General features: G+C 34.0%; 3 protein-coding genes across 7 annotated transcripts; all 3 read left to right on the plus strand.

Moving 5' to 3' along the window:
- LOC109342922 lies at positions 213-5,894 on the plus strand. 2 transcript variants are annotated; one of them, XM_019580985.1, is made up of 8 exons: positions 213-289; positions 441-722; positions 1,674-1,773; positions 2,551-2,616; positions 3,816-3,933; positions 4,055-4,137; positions 4,455-4,516; positions 5,354-5,894. In XM_019580985.1, the coding sequence occupies exons 2-8, from the start codon at positions 550-552 to the stop codon at positions 5,466-5,468; spliced, it is 717 nt and encodes a 238-aa protein (XP_019436530.1). In that variant the 5' UTR covers positions 213-289; positions 441-549; the 3' UTR covers positions 5,469-5,894. The 2 variants fall into 2 exon arrangements, with proteins under 2 accessions (XP_019436530.1, XP_019436531.1); XM_019580986.1 differs by having other exon boundaries at positions 268-285; positions 438-722.
- Positions 6,359-9,113, plus strand: LOC109342923. Of its 3 annotated transcripts, none has more exons than XM_019580988.1 (8): positions 6,359-6,561; positions 6,631-6,800; positions 6,870-6,930; positions 7,117-7,165; positions 7,887-7,941; positions 8,021-8,108; positions 8,321-8,443; positions 8,763-9,113. In XM_019580988.1, the coding sequence occupies exons 1-8, from the start codon at positions 6,387-6,389 to the stop codon at positions 8,795-8,797; spliced, it is 756 nt and encodes a 251-aa protein (XP_019436533.1). In that variant the 5' UTR covers positions 6,359-6,386; the 3' UTR covers positions 8,798-9,113. The 3 variants fall into 3 exon arrangements, with proteins under 3 accessions (XP_019436533.1, XP_019436532.1, XP_019436534.1); XM_019580987.1 differs by having other exon boundaries at positions 8,321-8,439; positions 8,791-9,113; XM_019580989.1 differs by lacking the exon at positions 8,763-9,113 and having other exon boundaries at positions 8,313-8,433.
- Positions 11,485-15,797, plus strand: LOC109342924. 2 transcript variants are annotated; one of them, XM_019580991.1, is made up of 5 exons: positions 11,485-13,015; positions 13,291-13,599; positions 13,913-14,004; positions 14,669-15,562; positions 15,606-15,797. In XM_019580991.1, exons 1-4 carry the CDS (start codon positions 11,918-11,920, stop codon positions 15,522-15,524), a joined length of 2,355 nt encoding a protein of 784 aa, XP_019436536.1. In that variant the 5' UTR covers positions 11,485-11,917; the 3' UTR covers positions 15,525-15,562; positions 15,606-15,797. The 2 variants fall into 2 exon arrangements, with proteins under 2 accessions (XP_019436536.1, XP_019436535.1); XM_019580990.1 differs by having other exon boundaries at positions 14,669-15,794.

Consider the following 16,581-nt stretch of genomic DNA (forward strand, 5'->3'; position numbering starts at 1 on the left):
GAGCATTATAGCCCAAAAATAATGTTTTTCTGTTTGCAAGTTGAGTCTTAAAAGGAAGAAAAAAAAAACTTGAAAGTCATAAAATATATTGGAGAGATGAATCCAAACTCCTTCATTTTTTCTTACATTTCCTTCAAAATTGAACTCGCAAAATGACAATTTACGAAAAAAGGAGAGGACAAAAAGGTAATTTGAGGAATGGTATAAAGAGTTCTTCCCGTACAAAATTCCTTCAGTAGTTGCCGGTGGTCATTGATTTGCAGAAAATCTCAATTTCCTTCAAAAAAAGGTTTTTTATTTTTATTTATTTCTCTATTTTCCAATTTCAATTCTACTCTCATTTCTCAACACCTTAAACTCTCATCTCTATCACTTTCAACCTCACACACTCTCTCTCTCTCTTTTCATTGTTTTCTTCACTTCAATTTTGATTTTTGCAGTGCAGTAATTGGCGGGAACTAAGTGTCAATTTGGATACCCATTAATCGAATTTGGTGAAACAACGTGTAAAGTTTCAATCTTTTGTTGAATTTGAAGAAGGGTTTTTTTATGGCTAACCCATCAGGGAACAACAATAGTAATAATCAGGAACAAAATCAACAAGTTTCTTCGTTCAACGGGAATTCAGCTTCGGATACTTCTTTAGCTATGAAGCATAACCCTGGAATTTCCCTTGATTGGACCACTGAAGAACAAGCTATTCTTGAAGAAGGACTTGCCAAGTTAGTAAATTTTTAGGTGTTTATAATTTATTTTTTTGGTGAATTGTTGTTAGTTTAAGTTTAATTTTGGTTTTGGTGATTGGTGTGTGTGTTTAAGTTGGTTGTGTTTATGTGCAAGTATCAAATGTTTAAGCTTATGTGATATTGGTATTGGAAATGAATTTTAGGGCCGTTTGTTTAGATTTTTGTGAAAAAAGTGTTCTTATATAAAAATCACTTATGAGTTCTGACATTTACACACTTGTTTGGTTATGCTTTTACTAAAAATAGAAGCTAAAAGAAGCTGAAGTTCAGCTTTCAGGAGAAACTATATTTTTCAGTTTCTAAAAAAATCACCTTTTTATAGTATCTTAGACTAACTTTTTTGAGCATAAGCAAATAGTCTTTGATGGGTTTCTTGGGGATTTTTTTTTATGTTAATCTAGACTGTAGCAGTTGGATGTGAGCTGAAAATTTTGGATTGTTTGTTAAATGAGTCAAATTTCTCCTGAGTCGGTTCCATAGTCATTTTGAGTTAAGCTTCTAATTTTCTAAAATTCTAAGCTTATTAGATAATGAGTCGGTTCTATAGTCATTTTGAGTTAAGCTTCTACTGTGAGATTATCCGAAATTCCAAAATCAGTTTGGGGGGTTTTGGGCTTTATTTAAAATGTGTCTCTGTTGGTTCATATGTAAAGGAGTAGAAGCAATGGAAGAAGGTATCTTCTATTGGTCAATCCTCTTCTCGTGGTAGTTGCAATGGAATTTTGAAATCAACATCCAAGTCCTTTTCAGTAATGATATTTAGTCAATTTATTAAATATGCAATATTGAGTTGCACTTGCACTTAGATTTTACAGTTAACTCATTTTTGTTGTCATACTGTTTAAACCTGCTTTTGATTTGCAATGTGTATTTGTGAAGTCCTATATAGTCATTAAATTAATGAAAATTCCTAATGTTTCCTTGTAGGTATGCTTCAGCATCTAATATAGTACGCTATGCGAAGATAGCCTTACAACTACAGAATAAGACTGTCCGGGATGTAGCACTGCGAGTCAGGTGGATGAATGTAAGATACATACTCGTTTGTTACCGCTTTAGTCATCTATGTCTCTGTGAATGCTACTAAAATCTATTTCCCCTTAGTTGATAATGGTTATATTGCATTATACATAAGTTTATAACCATTGAACCATTTGTATCATGCATCAACTAGGCAACATGTTCTATTACTTATCATGATCCCTTTAAAAGATTATTTAATTATGTAAGATACTTGATAAAGTTCTTTAAGACTGTTCGGCACGTGCCTTCCCGCCCTTCCTGATTGAAAAGGGTTCATACCTGGTTCCTCCATTAGAATGGTGCTCGACACTTCGATTCCTTAGGCAATGCTGCTCACTCTTCACAAAATGGAAAAAAGGATCTTAGCATCTTACTGTGATATTTTGGGTCATGATATTGCTTTAAAACTAGTTTCTGCTTACTCTTACTGATAACTAGTTTTAAAACCTGTGCAAGACATGGTTGAGCAATTAATTTTTTTAGTTTTGATTAATTTCAAAATTAAGAGTTAATATTAAAATAAACCATCTTTATACAATAGATACATTTTAATATTACATAAAATTCTATATTTACTATGTTAGACTAAAAAAATAAGTGTGAAAACATAATTCTATTGACTTATGTACCAAGGAGGAAGCTAACACCTTAAATCATGCTTTATCATCATTTTAGGATTAACCAATTCTACTAATAATTTTGAATCTATTCCTAGTCTTTAAAACTTAGTTTCTGCTTACTCTTATTAATAGTGGCATGTTTGTTTTGGCTTTTATTACAGAAGAAAGAAAATAGCAAGAGAAGGAAGGATGATCATAATTTGACAAGGAAAAGTAAAGATAAAAAGGTATTTTTTTCCATTTATTGGATACTCTTGTAGTTAATATGTTACTCTTGTGATTGTTTTGTGTTCCACTCTTGTGCATACCTCTGCAGATGTTTTTAAATGTTTTTCTCTGTTTACGGATGTTTCCTTTTTCTTGCTTGCTCATTGGGAGCACCCCACCCCAAATTTCAACACCGATACATACAATCTATGATATGTTTTTCCATAGATTGCTTGTATATATGACTTTGAAGAATCACCTAATCCCAATCCTTAGTGCAAATACCATATCAAACATTTCATCTCTCCCGTTGGACCTTCCCCGGAGCCCTTTATCTTCATCAAAATTTCTACTTTGAGCTGATGGTCTTACTATTTATTACCAAAAGCAAATGGTGAAACCTGCTTTCACAATTCATATGTAAGCACATACACATGATTATACAGTAACAATATTAATGGGTTAGTTCCTTGCTTTGTTATTTTTTACCATGTGCTGCACAAAATTCCCGAAAGAACATTACGATATCATATGGTATCTGTTATTAAATGGTCTTCTATTTTTTATTTTTTTGGGTGAAACTATCTACATGGTGAAATGCCATTATGCCCGAGTAATATATATTCCACTGAATTTTTGACATCTTTTCACAAAACATCTTTTGGTCGTTTATCAGCTTCAATGAACTTGATGGTGAATTTTAAGTATGCTTTCACTGAACATGAAAATATTACCCCGTTTTTTAAACTCTGGACGTGCAAAAGCATATCAGAATTAGGTTATTCTTACACCTTATTCTGTTACTGGAGTTGTAAAGTTTCATTTTCATGGAGTATATGTTGCCTGAATTTCCAATGTGGATTTTGAGTTTGCTTTCACACTGTTCCTTTAAGCATATTACTTCTCATAGAAAATTGCATTATAATGTTTGTTATATTGTTTTTCTTTTAGAATGGAATGAGCATTGTATTTGTTAAATTTTGGAACCAAGAAGAAGCTAGCATGACATTTTGTTTCGTCATTTATTTTGACTTGTTAAAGTAGGAGTATTTTTGCACCTTGGCTAAAAGGAACACCAGGAAACAAAAGTAAAGTAACAAAAAGTAAAGAAGATTATATCATTGCATTTGTGAAAGGAAACTCTAGGTTCTTTCTTTATGCTTCTATTCATATTCAACAGTACTTTATATGCTTAGCAGAAATCGATTTTTTTTTCCAGGAAAGAGTTTCTGATCCTGCAGCAAAGCCATCTCCCTTTGCTGCTCGGTCCAATGTCCCCTCATATGCGCCTCTGCCAATGATTGCAATGGACAATGACGATGGCATTTCTTATACAGGTTAGGTTCCATATTTTGTGAATTTCTTCATAGCTTTGGACGTTGTAGTTTGCAAGCATGACAATACAGGCTTCTTACTTGTGTTTCTCTTTTAAATTCCGAGTTGTTTTTTTTTTTGCAGCAATTGGAGGTTCCACTGGCGAGTTATTGGAGCAAAATGCGCAGGCCTTGAATCAAATCTCTGCAAACCTTTCTGCTTTTCATGTGAGTCAACCATAATTTTAACTGATTTTATTTATTGTATGGAGAAGTTTGCTTGATAACAAAATAGAATTTCTGAATCAGCATTATTGTATATGAACCCTTATTAAACTCATCAGTATTAGGCAGATTTTTTCTCCAAGTTTTCTTTTGTCCTTTTTCCCCTCCACCTTCTCTTATAATTCGTTTCATATCAGTTTAAGTTAACAATAATATGCTTATTAATAATATTACTAAATTAGGTAATCTTTGAGTTCAAAAGCCTTATTAAGGTTTATCACTAACCTAATTTTTTTTTGTTCCCTCTGTTTTGTTTCCAGGTTCAGGAAAACCTCAATCTTTTCTGCCAAACTAGAGATAACATCCTTAAAATCATGAATGAGTAAGCTATACTGTTTTTTTCTTCTTTTTATGTTTACTGTATTTTTAAGGGCGAAGTATATTGGTCTAAGTGATTTATTTGTTTCTCTTTTCACATCGTGGTTCGTGAATGCTACCGAGCTATTTCCTATTTGAGTACAAAGAAGTTAGATCTTTAAGTAGGCATTTTAAGGACAAAACTTAGGTGAAGTTCTTTAATTTGTTCATTAATAAAAACGTAGCATGTATATTATTTTCTTACAATTCAACAATGAAGTAACTAAAAAGTAGGATGCATATGAAGCTTCCATTCATGAATGGTAAGTACCACAAGCACCTGAAGAGATTTACCCAAGTTTTATCACCCTTTAATAAAAGGAAATATAGATTCATTTAGGTAAAATAATTACTACTTTGGTCCCTTATCTTTATTTATTTTTTCAATTTGTCCCTTAACTTTTATTTCCTCAATTTGGTCTCTTGTAAACTGTCATTCATTGTGGTCATCTATAATGGTTTGTCACAAATCCTAACCAAAGTGATGACATGTCACTAACCGATCATATTCACAACATCACCATGCCATCACACCCGTGAGGGTTCGCAAGTCATTGCAACTAAACCATGACAATGGACTACACTGAATGATGATTTGCAAGATCAACCAGATTACCTGGAAGTCATTGATTCAAATCCTGTAAACACTTGTGAGGGTAAGACCGCGTACATCTATCCTCCACGGATCCCACTGGGTGGGAGCTTCGTGCACCGGGCTGCCCTGATATGTGTTGCTCTAATTCCAATTTGACTATATGTAAAACACTAAATATGTTGTTGGTCTCTTTATTTTCATGGGCAGTTTCAGCGACTCGCCAGAGGTGATGAAGCAAATGCCGAGTATTCCTGCTAAGTTGAATGAAGAGCTAGCCAATTCTATACTTCCAAGAACAATTCTTCAACTGCCACAATCATGATGCTGCTTATTCATATCATTAACTTTCTGCCTGAATTGGTACTCAAATCATATGCTCCTTCTGATAAGGAGAATAGCTGCAGATCAATTTGACCCAAGATTTACTTATGGAGAAAAATAATGAAATAATTGTTGATAATCATCAAGTTGAATTATTAGTCTTCACAATTACTTTTTTTCTTATCAAATGTTGATTTTCCTGCTCTTGTTGGCTCTAACTTAGAGTTATGCTATAGGAATTCTTTAGTATTTCCTGATATTCATTTCTTTTAGGCAATGAGCTATTTGTGCAATAAGAAGGTGTTAAAATTTCATTTTATCATCTCTTAATTGTGTTCGGTACATGCATGTGGAACCATTAAGGAAGATTTAGATGTAAATGGTTTACCTACAAACACGATCTATAACAGAATTTGTTTGTATCATTTGATTTATGTAGCCGACTCTAAATAAAGGTTGAGTTGTTGTCTATGTACATTTTAATGTCCATATTGTATTAAATGGTGTAGAATGTTGATATCATGACCATGTTTGTTTCACACCTATCCTTCAATTGTACTTGGGTTGTGAAGTTTAGTGCTGCTATACATTCTGCTTCCTCACTGTAAATGTCATATTTTCATTTGCTTTTAAAACTACTCCAAATTACGTCGAAATTTGCAGTCACGAATCTCGAAAATGATTAGTTCTTTACCCAAAGAAGGTGAAAGGATATAATAATTGGTAATACCAAAAACTACTCCAAATTTATCTTAGTAAACTTCTCCAAAATAAAATAAAAAATTATATAAATTAATCCCATAATTATATTTTTAACATGGAAAGGACAGAGATAAAACAAATATATGCTCAAAAAATGAAAAAAGATTTTTATATTATGATTCTCCTATCTCACGATCAAAATTGAAACCCTAACTAAATGATTGAAAAAATTGTGCGAGTTGAATCGAAAATGGAAAAGAAAAATGGTGACAGTGATGATGAATCTCCACGTGAAGTGAATATGATAGATTGTTTATCTGAGCTTGTGAACTTCACTCTCCAATCTCACTCTCACCTTCTCAAACATGACCTAATCTCCTTTCTCACACAAGGTACGTTATTCAGATAAAACAAAGTAATAAAACAATTTCTGTGTATAATTTTACATTCTCTTTTTCCAGATTCCATTGAAGGAGTTCCACCATATTCCTTGTACAAGTGTATTGCATCATCTCTGTTGAAGTGTATTGATTCTGAAGCATTTTGTTTGACACCATGCAATTTGGCTATGCAGAAGAAATATGATGAGTGGCACAATTTGATTCTGGATAAAGGATCTGAAATAGTTAATGTAAACTCTTTATCATATGTTTCATTGAGCTGGTTTTGATATAGTATTTTGAAGTTTTTGTTTCAACAGATTTTGAAGAGTGTTTCCTTTGAAATCCATGTTCAAGAGCCTTTCTTTTCACAACTAAAAGGTATTTATCACTATGTAATAGTCTGTATGAAGATGATTAAGTTCTATGTAATCAAAGCTTGAAATTATTTATTTTTGCATAGCCTTTGTTACTTGGTTAATAAATTTTCTATGATGTCTTTGAATATGATATTCTGATTCCGATTTGAATTCTATTCTAGTAAGTCTTGTGATATATTGACTGCAGATGGCCTGAAAACAATTGAAGGAAGGTGTGCCAGTGGTAAATACAGAAGGTTTAAATACTTTTTTAATTTCAAATACATGCTTAGATATGTAAAACTTTTATCTTAACTTTCTTGATTGTCATTCGCCGAATATCATCCGTTATAAAAGTGTTTAATGCATTAACATTTCTAATTCATATGGAGTTAGTAGTAGACACCAAATTTAATATTGTGATTGTTCTGAATATTTTGAGTTCTGATCCCTTTTGATGTAAAAGACATGAAAAGTAACATTCACTAATCAATTGGAACCCAGCACAGAACCTACTGATCAATCACCTGGCTTATTTATTTGAAGTTTGAGAATTTTCATGTTAAGAACAAATTGAAATTGAATTTTCATGTAATTCAAGACTTGGGTGTGATTATGATGTCAAAGGTTTGATTATCGATTTGGTCACCTATCCCTCTCCTTTACCCAATTGCTTTCCCTTTAATTATAACAAAGGAAAACTGTCTTTCTTCTATGTCTAGGCAGGCAAATTATGCGATATCTTCATATTTTCAATGTTATGAAGCTAAGTTGTAGCTAAATCTATAAGTGCATGCTATATATCATACAATACCATGTTATTATTACTTGAGCCGTAGCACCAGCTCTATATGGACATTACTTGGGTCTTATTGTTTCTTTATAGCTTGCTATTGGTTTATGTATATGTTGGCCAGTTTTCTTCTCTCGTTCATTTTTGCACTTGGCTTTTATTTTTCTTTGTATTTTCCATTCCAGGATTGAGTTGGGAAATCTGATTCTCGTAAATAAGTCTGTAGTTTTCGAAGTTCAGGTGATGATTAGTTTCATTATTGATTGTTTCTTCTGTCTGTATGCCTTTGCTCTACTCTCTTAACTTCATCAATATGTAGGGATTACGAAAGTATCCTACATTCTATGACATGTTGGAAGCAGAAAGCCTGGAAAAAGTTCTCCCAGGGGTTGAAAGTGTTGAAGAAGGTATCGGATATCCTGGTTACATACAAAAGAAAACAACCAACATATAGGAACACAAATAACTACTGTGATGATTGGTTATTTGTTCCTTCATTGTAATTGTAATTATGCATAAAAAGTTCCTTAAGATTAAAAAAATCCCATTTACTCAATGTTTAAGTCAATTCCAGATTTTATACTGATGCATCCAGAGTAACACTTGCATAGCATTGCAGGTGTAAAAGTCTACCGGAGATTTTACACAGAAGAAAAGGAACAGGAAAATGGTGTTCTTGCCATCATTGTTTCAAAAGTGGCCCTTCAACCATACATTTCTTTGGCTGATTTATTTTCTGTGAGTTCACTTTCCCATTAGCTTATTGGATTTAAAAATCATCTTAAAACCTTTTAAAAGACTGCTCCCATCTGATTGCTTGGCTTTTAGTGTGAATTTGCCTTTGGTTTGCTTATTTTTATTACCTCCCAATTATCATGATAACCTTAGTATGCATTTCTAATATGTTTGATTTTTTTGCAAAAAGGAAAATATACAGCCAGTGGAAGTGGACTAATGCTTCTGTACTTACAAGTCATGTTTCATTTTACTGCACATGAACTAATGTCTAATGCCTAATGCTCAAGTGTTTTCATATAAAATTTCATTTAAGATAGTTCCTGACTATGGTGCTGTCTTGCTTTTATCTAGGGATTAAGCTATGAGGGTGTTCAGGGACTTTTAGCTTGATGCATATCACAGGAACAAGTCCTGATGCTCTTCCTCCACCAAGATAAACTCCATTAGCATCTTTTAATTTGCCATGCTATCCAAATGTGAGAAAGTGACTATCTTGCAATGCTCATTATGAAGAATCTGTCTCTGTTTTTTTAGTCACTTTCACTTTATTAAGGCCTTTTGCAATTATGTCTGTATATTTATGAAGAATCTGAGGAGGGAATGCCCCACATTAACAATGTGATTTAAAACTTACAAATTTTAAAATATTTCATTGGATGATTGGACACATTAGACAAGATAGAATTAAAAATGAATGCATTAAGGAAAATGTTGGTGTTGGTCCTATTATAAAAAAATGCTAGAGTTAAGTCTCAGCCCTTATGTGGTTTGGACCTGTGTGGATGAGACTGATAGAAGCTCTCGTAAGGAGAATAAATTAAATAAAGGTTAGTCCAATTCCTAGAAAAATGGAATGTCAAGAAAAACCGTAGGCAAAACAATTAAGAAAGATTTAGAGATCAATATTGTCAATGATCATAATTTATAATAAATTATTATGACGTCGTTTAATTGCAACCCTACTTAATAATGTCTAACACTTTGTTTGTTCTTGTTGGTGTGGCAGGACAAGTACTTACTTGGTACTTTATGTGTTGGTGCACTTTCTGATTATTATCCAGGAAATTGTCTTGTTTGATGTTATGTTTGTTTGTTGACTAAATTTTCACTGAAAATTCTGTGTACTATACCTTCATTATGTGTACACAATGTATAATTTAAAAAAACATCATCCTTATCCTTTATCTCTCTCCTTACTCTGAGAGGAGTGGACGGTGATGGGTTGAGGTTAGGTGGTGACGGTGTTGGTGGGCCATAGGATAATCAACGGTGGCTCTGTCTCCACCAACCATATCCTATGCTATATTTTTTTCTTTCAAGATCTAGCTTTTAGAGGTTGATGGTTCTATCATGGTTGGGGTTTCAGATCTGTTAGGTGTGATGATAGACTTTATAATACTTTTGAGATTTTGAAGAAAAATTTGACAAGACTGAAATAATTGGAAAGATTTCACATATTCCAAACAGCGTTTCAGTCTCTATCCCAAGTTAATCAGAATCCCAAGTTAATCAGAGTGTCACATTTTAATAATTTTGTTTGTTTTTAAATTTTTTATTTTCTTCACGTGTTAATATATGATTGACTTGAATAGGGAATTGAAACATCGCCGGGGACATGTTAGTTCCATCACAAATAATTGAATACTAACTTGTAGTGTAGTGTTTTTGACATATTTTAAAAGTAGCAACACAGGGAAAAATATATTTTATAGTTGGTATTCTATGTTATTGTTTTTACCATCAATCTAACACTTCATTAGAATTATCAGAAATTTTAAATGAGGTGTATGTTTCTTATGGGTAAATATAATGATATATAATAGTGAAAAGAATTTTGTTCCACACTTTTAGCTTGAGGCCTTCACCCTAATAGTATTACCTACCACATGCACCCATTAGCAATCTTTACTATAGGAAATCGGGAGCATATCTGTTGTCCAATTATTAAATATTTTTCTGGCCATTCATATCTCTTGGTATATGGAGTGATACAAAGGACAACAGATGTGTATCATAAGAAATCGGCCATAATCATTTTGGTTTTAAAAATAAAACAGAAATAATAATATTAAGCATACGCAAACAAATACTTTTTTATATTTGTATGTTTTTCATTTTTCAATAAAATATCCGAGGTGAATGTGTAAGCTTTAATTTTCTAATTATTGTTATTAGTTTTACTTGTAGATAGGTATTTCAAACAAAATTGTTTCCATATGGATTTCAGAGTTAAATCCAGACTAGTGTAATATGGGAAATTTAATAGTTTAGCATTGACCCCTATGTCTATGAATTTATTGATCTTTTAAGCTTATATTCATCTTGCAATATTTCCTATTCTTGTGGAAGGAGCCTCTACACTCAAATATATGATCTCAAATGGTTATAATCATGAATTACATTGAATTAGGTCATGTGTTTAAGTAACTAGAGACCCCATGACTCCATTTGTAAAACCATTTAGACTTGATAGGTCACTTAAAAGCTTTCACACGGTTCAAGTGGTCCCACACCAGAAACCACAAATGTGAATGTTTGTGAAACCAAACCAAAGCATGAGCATGAGAGTGGGTCATGGTTCCGAATGTTGTGTCATGTGTGAGTTGAAGTGCATATGTATTTATATGTGTTTGTCAGATACTGACACCTCTTTGCATACCAATCACGCAATAACCCTCTCACCAATTATTATAGACCCTCCCCAACTTCTTTTCTATTAAACTTTTTTCACCACTATTCATTACAACTCCACATAAATATGGACAAGTACCAATCAAAACTACTCAATTTTCTCGTATCACAATGCGATATTTCATTTATTCGAAAGTGATTTACAAGTAGCATGTGTCACTTTCTTGTAAACAGAAAGATTAATAAAAAAATATAATATTACTCATTGAAAACAACAATAATATAAATAAGTGATCAATAATATAGTAATAATGTATAAATCTTTAGATCGATATTAGAGTCTTACAAATATATATCTATATCAGTATGTTATTATAAAATATAAATCTAACCCATATATATTCCCCTTCTTTTGCTAGAAGCAATGTGATTATTAAAGTTTAGTCCTTGTTTTTGGGTTATCCTTGAAGCTTCTGTGTCCTAGCTGTACCACCACCGACTGAAAAGTGAAAACCAAAGTTTATGATTTCACATGATAGAGATTTTTTTAGTTATTTGATAATAATATTTTACCTGATTTTCTGTCTTCTTTGTTGCTGATGTTACTTATTCTGAAATTTCTACCTAACCTGGTTTTTCCAAATCTGAATATGTCTGAAAGTGATAAACTTGAAATTTCTGTCCTTTTTTGATAATCCATTATCTTGTTCTTATTTGTTTAGAAACTTTTTCATCTGGGTTCATAGTTTTCTGCTAGATTTCCCATATTTGCATTCTGGGTCTTGAAGTAGAGAAGAAAAAAATCATTTTTTTCTTTCATTCTACCCATTTGGGTAATTGTAAAGTGATGCATATTGAAGAAGGTAGTGGTGGTAAACAAAAAATGGCAAATCTGGTTCCTGGGGTTCTATTGAAGCTTCTGCAGCATATGAACACAGATGTTAAGGTTGGTGGAGAACACAGATCATCACTTTTACAAGTTGTGAGCATTGTTCCAGCACTTTCAGGTGGTGAGTTATTCTCAAACCAAGGTTTTTATCTCAAGGTCTCAGATTCATCTCATGCTACTTATGTGTCTCTCCCTGATGAACATGATGATCTTATTCTCAGTGATAAGATTCAGTTAGGACAGTTTGTTTTTGTTGATAGGCTTGAGGCTGCTTCTCCTGTTCCAATCCTTCATGGGGTTAGGCCTGTCCCTGGTAGACACCCTTGTGTTGGAACCCCTGAAGATATTGTTGCAACTCATTCACTTGGTTTTCTTGATAATAATAGTGACAATGATAACAAGAACAGTAATAAGGGTAGGAATAGTTTTAGTTCTTGTAGTATAGATATGGATAGATCAAAATCTCCTAGGAAAGTTGTCGGAAATCGCGGTGTTGTTGGAGAGAAGGAGAAGGAGAAGAAAGTTATTAGATCATTGAATGTTGGTGGTGGTGGTGGTAGTGTTGGTATTAAGGAGGAGAAATCGGAGAAAAGAAGTGTTGTTCTTGCTGGATTAAAATCTCAGCCAACAAAACCAGCAGGAGCAGGACTGAAGGTTAATGTGAAGAAGGAAAAGGACTCATCTATGGCTCGATTGAGGTCTATGAATTCGCGGTCGATTCCTGTTCCTTTGTCGCCAGGTAGTTGCTATTCGTTGCCTAGTTCTTTTGAGAAGTTTGCCAATGGTGTCAAGCAGCATCAAGCAAAGGTTAAGGGAGTGGACAGACTTACTGGCAAGGTTGGTGTGGTGGATACAGGAAAGGCTGTCCGTTCGGCTAGTCCTGCTACGAGGAAAATTGGAATGGGAAATCCAATCACAAATTTGGTGCAGGGAATTGAGATGGGGGCTAAGGCGCTGCGTAAGAGCTGGGAAGGGGGTATAGAGGTTAAGACTAGAGAGACTTCCAAAGCAAGGGCAGCTACCAAGTATGATCGCGAGCCTGAAGTTCGTAGCTCGGTAAGTGTGATCCACACTTTGCACTTTTCAGTGACTCTTAGTATTAAAACCCATTCGATATCATTGCATGCCTGATTGGCTTCCTTCCTTTTGTTTTTGTGTTTTTTGTTTTCCTCTTTGAAATTTTATACGGAATCGAAATACTTTGCTAGTCTACTATATAGTTAGTCACTTAGTTGGTGTCAATCATGAAATATCTGGATTTCATGACCTCTATCGTTCGAGTTAACCTGAGAATCATGTTATTCATTTCATGTTATGGTTTACCTTACCAGACTCATAGGACAAGTTTTTCAAGTGAGAGGTTGTCGTCTAAAGAGGAGAGCAGGATCCAAGCATCAACAAAGCCATCTAAGGAAGAGCATAAGAATCAAATATCTGTAAAGAAGGTTAATGCTAACGGAACTACGGAGGAACAAGGAAAGTCAAATAAGCAAAGAACGCCCATCGGAAAGAAATCAGCAGAAGGCTCAGACAACAGATTCCCCGGAAACATGGTCAAAGTTTCTCTAAATAGTAGAAAAGTGACAGATGCAAGTGTTCAGTGGGCTTCACTCCCATCTTCTATTTCAAAGCTTGGGAAGGTATGTCTTGAAAGTTCCTTGGCCTTCACATTTACTTTCTTTGGTTCTTGGCAGTCGAAGTATATATCGCTGGGTGGCAATTGTAATAGAAATAAGAAAGGAAGGAGCGAGTCATAAAAAAGCGACTCGTTAGTTTTATCAAAATGAGTATATGTTACGTCATAAATACATAAATAATAAGTACGCTTCAAGCATAGTGTTGGTTCATAGGATTGGATCACACACATTTACTTAAGTAAATGTTTTTGGTCAGATGAGAACTTTTGTAGCTGTTATGTTTCATTCACATTCCATGTTTTCACATTTGTGACAGGAAGTAATGAAGCAAAGAGATGCAGCACAAATGGCAGCCACTGAGGCTATGCAAGAGGCTGCTGCTGCAGATAGTTTGCTGCAATGTCTGAGGTATGAATATAGTCAAGACAATAAGAATAGCCAAATAAGTACTCTATAATTCTTCTGGACCAGACAGCTGAAATGTTTAGGTCGGATTGCTACTGTTGTATAAAATGGTCAAGATTGTAAACTGCACACACTTGAAATTGATACTCGGAACAAAGATATAACATTGCTTTATGTATTTCTGAATTCTGAGCATATTCTTCATCTAGTGAAACAATACACCTCAAAAAGATTTGCAAAACAGTGCTTTTTACTCGGTTCGCTGCAAATATAAATCAACGGTTGATACTTTATATCGGATTATGTTTTGCATTCCTTCTGCAATATTCTATATAACCATCGGATAATAACAAGAAGATTGAATCTTAAGTGTTTGGGTTTGTGGCATAAATCCTAAACTTTATTATTGCCAATGCTACATACGGATTTTCTTCACTGTTTTGTCCTATCCAGAGTTACATTTCCCTAATCTATATTAGTAATATATTGGTTATAATATGTTTTATCATTCCTTGTGTACCTCTTAACATGCTTGAAGGCAGTTGGATTAATTGGCATTATAAGTTTTTCAGGTCTAACCGGATACGGTATATGTAATAAACCCATTTTGACAAACTATTATGTTGGTATGTTGTGATGACACATCTTTTTATGATATTTACGGCAGTATTTATTCGGAGCTAAGTAATTCTGCTAAGGAACAGAACCCACAGCCAGCAGTGGAGCAGTTTTTAACGCTGAATTCTAGCCTGAGTAGTACCAAGACGATTGCTGAATCCTTATCGAAACCCATTCCAGACAGTTCATCTCCAGATTCTGAAAGGAGCGCAATGGAAGAAGCACTAAAAGTAAAAACAGATAGACAAAAACATGCGGCTTCCTGGGTCCAAGCGGCCTTAGCCACGAATCTATCACCCTTTGCTGTTTTTACAAAAGAACCTCAATCATGCAGCTTTCCAGTTTCAAGCAATTCTCATAATCAAAAGGCTATTCTCGGAAGTCAATACATGTTAGTCCTACACAATTCAAGTGAAGACACTTTGTCAAAAGCTCCAGGAAAAACTCGCCCGACGGCTAATTCGAAGCATGGCTCACAAGGAACTGCTCGCAGACTAAGTGACGTGTTAGCGAATGGGCACAAGCAACAAGTCCAACAGCTCCCTGAATGGATTAAAGGAAACGGCCTCGACGAGGTGGTTAATCTGGCTGAAATTCTGCAATTACAATCTCGAGACTGGTTTTTGGGATTTGTCGAGAGATTCCTGGACACCGATGGCGACACTACCTTGTCAGATAATGGCCAAATAGCAGGTATGCTCACTCAACTGAAGAGTGTAAACGATTGGTTAGACGAGATTGGGTCAAACAAGGAGGACGACGAAGAATCATGCCAAATATCAGCTGAGACGATCGAACGATTGCGGAAGAAGATATACGAGTATCTTCTTACACATGTTGAATCTGCAGCTGCTGCACTCGGCGCTGGATCACAACCATCACCTCAGATTAAAACCAAAAGGTGAATGAGTACATAGCAGCTTAGCTTAAGGATTCATAAGTAGGGAGGAGTGGAACTAACCTTGGTCACTAAAAGGTTCTCTAAGGAACTAGGTTTCCCTCTAATGAAAACTCCACATTTTCTTTATGTCTTTGTTTGTACATAAATCCTACATGAGGATTTGAGGTATAGAACTATAGATGGAGTGCTAATTATTTATCATGGGGAGGTAGCCAATGAGATTTGTGAGGATCTTTTTCTACTTTATTTTTCTAAAATACGAAGATTCGGAGAAGCATCTAACTTTCGTATAAGTCGAAATACAATATGATATATGAATTGTAAGTTTAGCTAGAGACAGACATAGTAGTGCTACATTTTAGTACTATATTATTACTTCAATCAACATATTGTAATAAAAATTTGATTGTGCAAAGGTGAGAAGCAAATAATTTGATTATGCAAAGATGAGAAGCGAATGGTGTTCTCACCAAGTCAGCATTTAAGGCTACGAGTAGATTGAGCCGTCACTGTGAACTAACGGGTATGAACAGAAGGACTAACTTGAATTCACATTCAAGTTTTGGGACTAAATTGCTGTCCAGAAATAGTGTATCTGGACAGCAATTAATTATTAAAATTTAATTTAAATATATTTTTCAATCGGTCACAAATAATGACACATGAAGTGACACACTTCGTGGGACAACAAATGTGCTCCCATATTCTAAATATAAATCCCATCACTATGCTATTTTCCCTAAAAAATGGATAAATGATTCAATTAATGAAAGATTGAGCAAGTTTAAGAGGAATAATATGTAAATTTCAATTATCTATGAAATTAATTTGAGTCTCTCAGCCTATACAATAAAGGAGGTACATTTTCTATCTTGATAAAAAACAATCAAGCCATGATGATAGACATAGAGAGATGGGAAACTTAAACTTAAAAACATCTGCCTGATAAAATCTTCATTCTTAGTTATACAAGTTACTTTATAATTTATTACAACTTCCCACGAAAAAAATAATATATTTTTTCGTCGTAAACATTATTTTTATTTTTATTTGGATATCAC

The sequence above is a fragment of the Lupinus angustifolius genome, chromosome LG03 (assembly GCF_001865875.1).
Source record: "Lupinus angustifolius cultivar Tanjil chromosome LG03, LupAngTanjil_v1.0, whole genome shotgun sequence".
In the NCBI taxonomy this organism is placed as follows: Eukaryota; Viridiplantae; Streptophyta; class Magnoliopsida; order Fabales; family Fabaceae; genus Lupinus; species Lupinus angustifolius.

Bases quoted from the DNA above. Each gene is read 5' to 3' on its own strand.
- LOC109342924 (XM_019580991.1), top strand. From the start codon at position 11,918: ATGCATATTGAAGAAGGTAGTGGTGGTAAACAAAAAATGGCAAATCTG. The intron at 13,016-13,290 runs GTAAGTGTGATC...TTACCTTACCAG, and splicing joins AGCCTGAAGTTCGTAGCTCG to ACTCATAGGACAAGTTTTTC. The intron at 14,005-14,668 runs GTATGAATATAG...TATTTACGGCAG, and splicing joins AGTTTGCTGCAATGTCTGAG to TATTTATTCGGAGCTAAGTA.
- LOC109342923 (XM_019580988.1), top strand. From the start codon at position 6,387: ATGATTGAAAAAATTGTGCGAGTTGAATCGAAAATGGAAAAGAAAAAT. The intron at 6,931-7,116 runs GTATTTATCACT...TATTGACTGCAG, and splicing joins TTTCTTTTCACAACTAAAAG to ATGGCCTGAAAACAATTGAA. The intron at 8,109-8,320 runs GTATCGGATATC...ATAGCATTGCAG, and splicing joins GGTTGAAAGTGTTGAAGAAG to GTGTAAAAGTCTACCGGAGA.
- LOC109342922 (XM_019580985.1), top strand. From the start codon at position 550: ATGGCTAACCCATCAGGGAACAACAATAGTAATAATCAGGAACAAAAT. The intron at 4,138-4,454 runs GTGAGTCAACCA...TTTTGTTTCCAG, and splicing joins CAAACCTTTCTGCTTTTCAT to GTTCAGGAAAACCTCAATCT. The intron at 4,517-5,353 runs GTAAGCTATACT...TTTCATGGGCAG, and splicing joins ATCCTTAAAATCATGAATGA to TTTCAGCGACTCGCCAGAGG.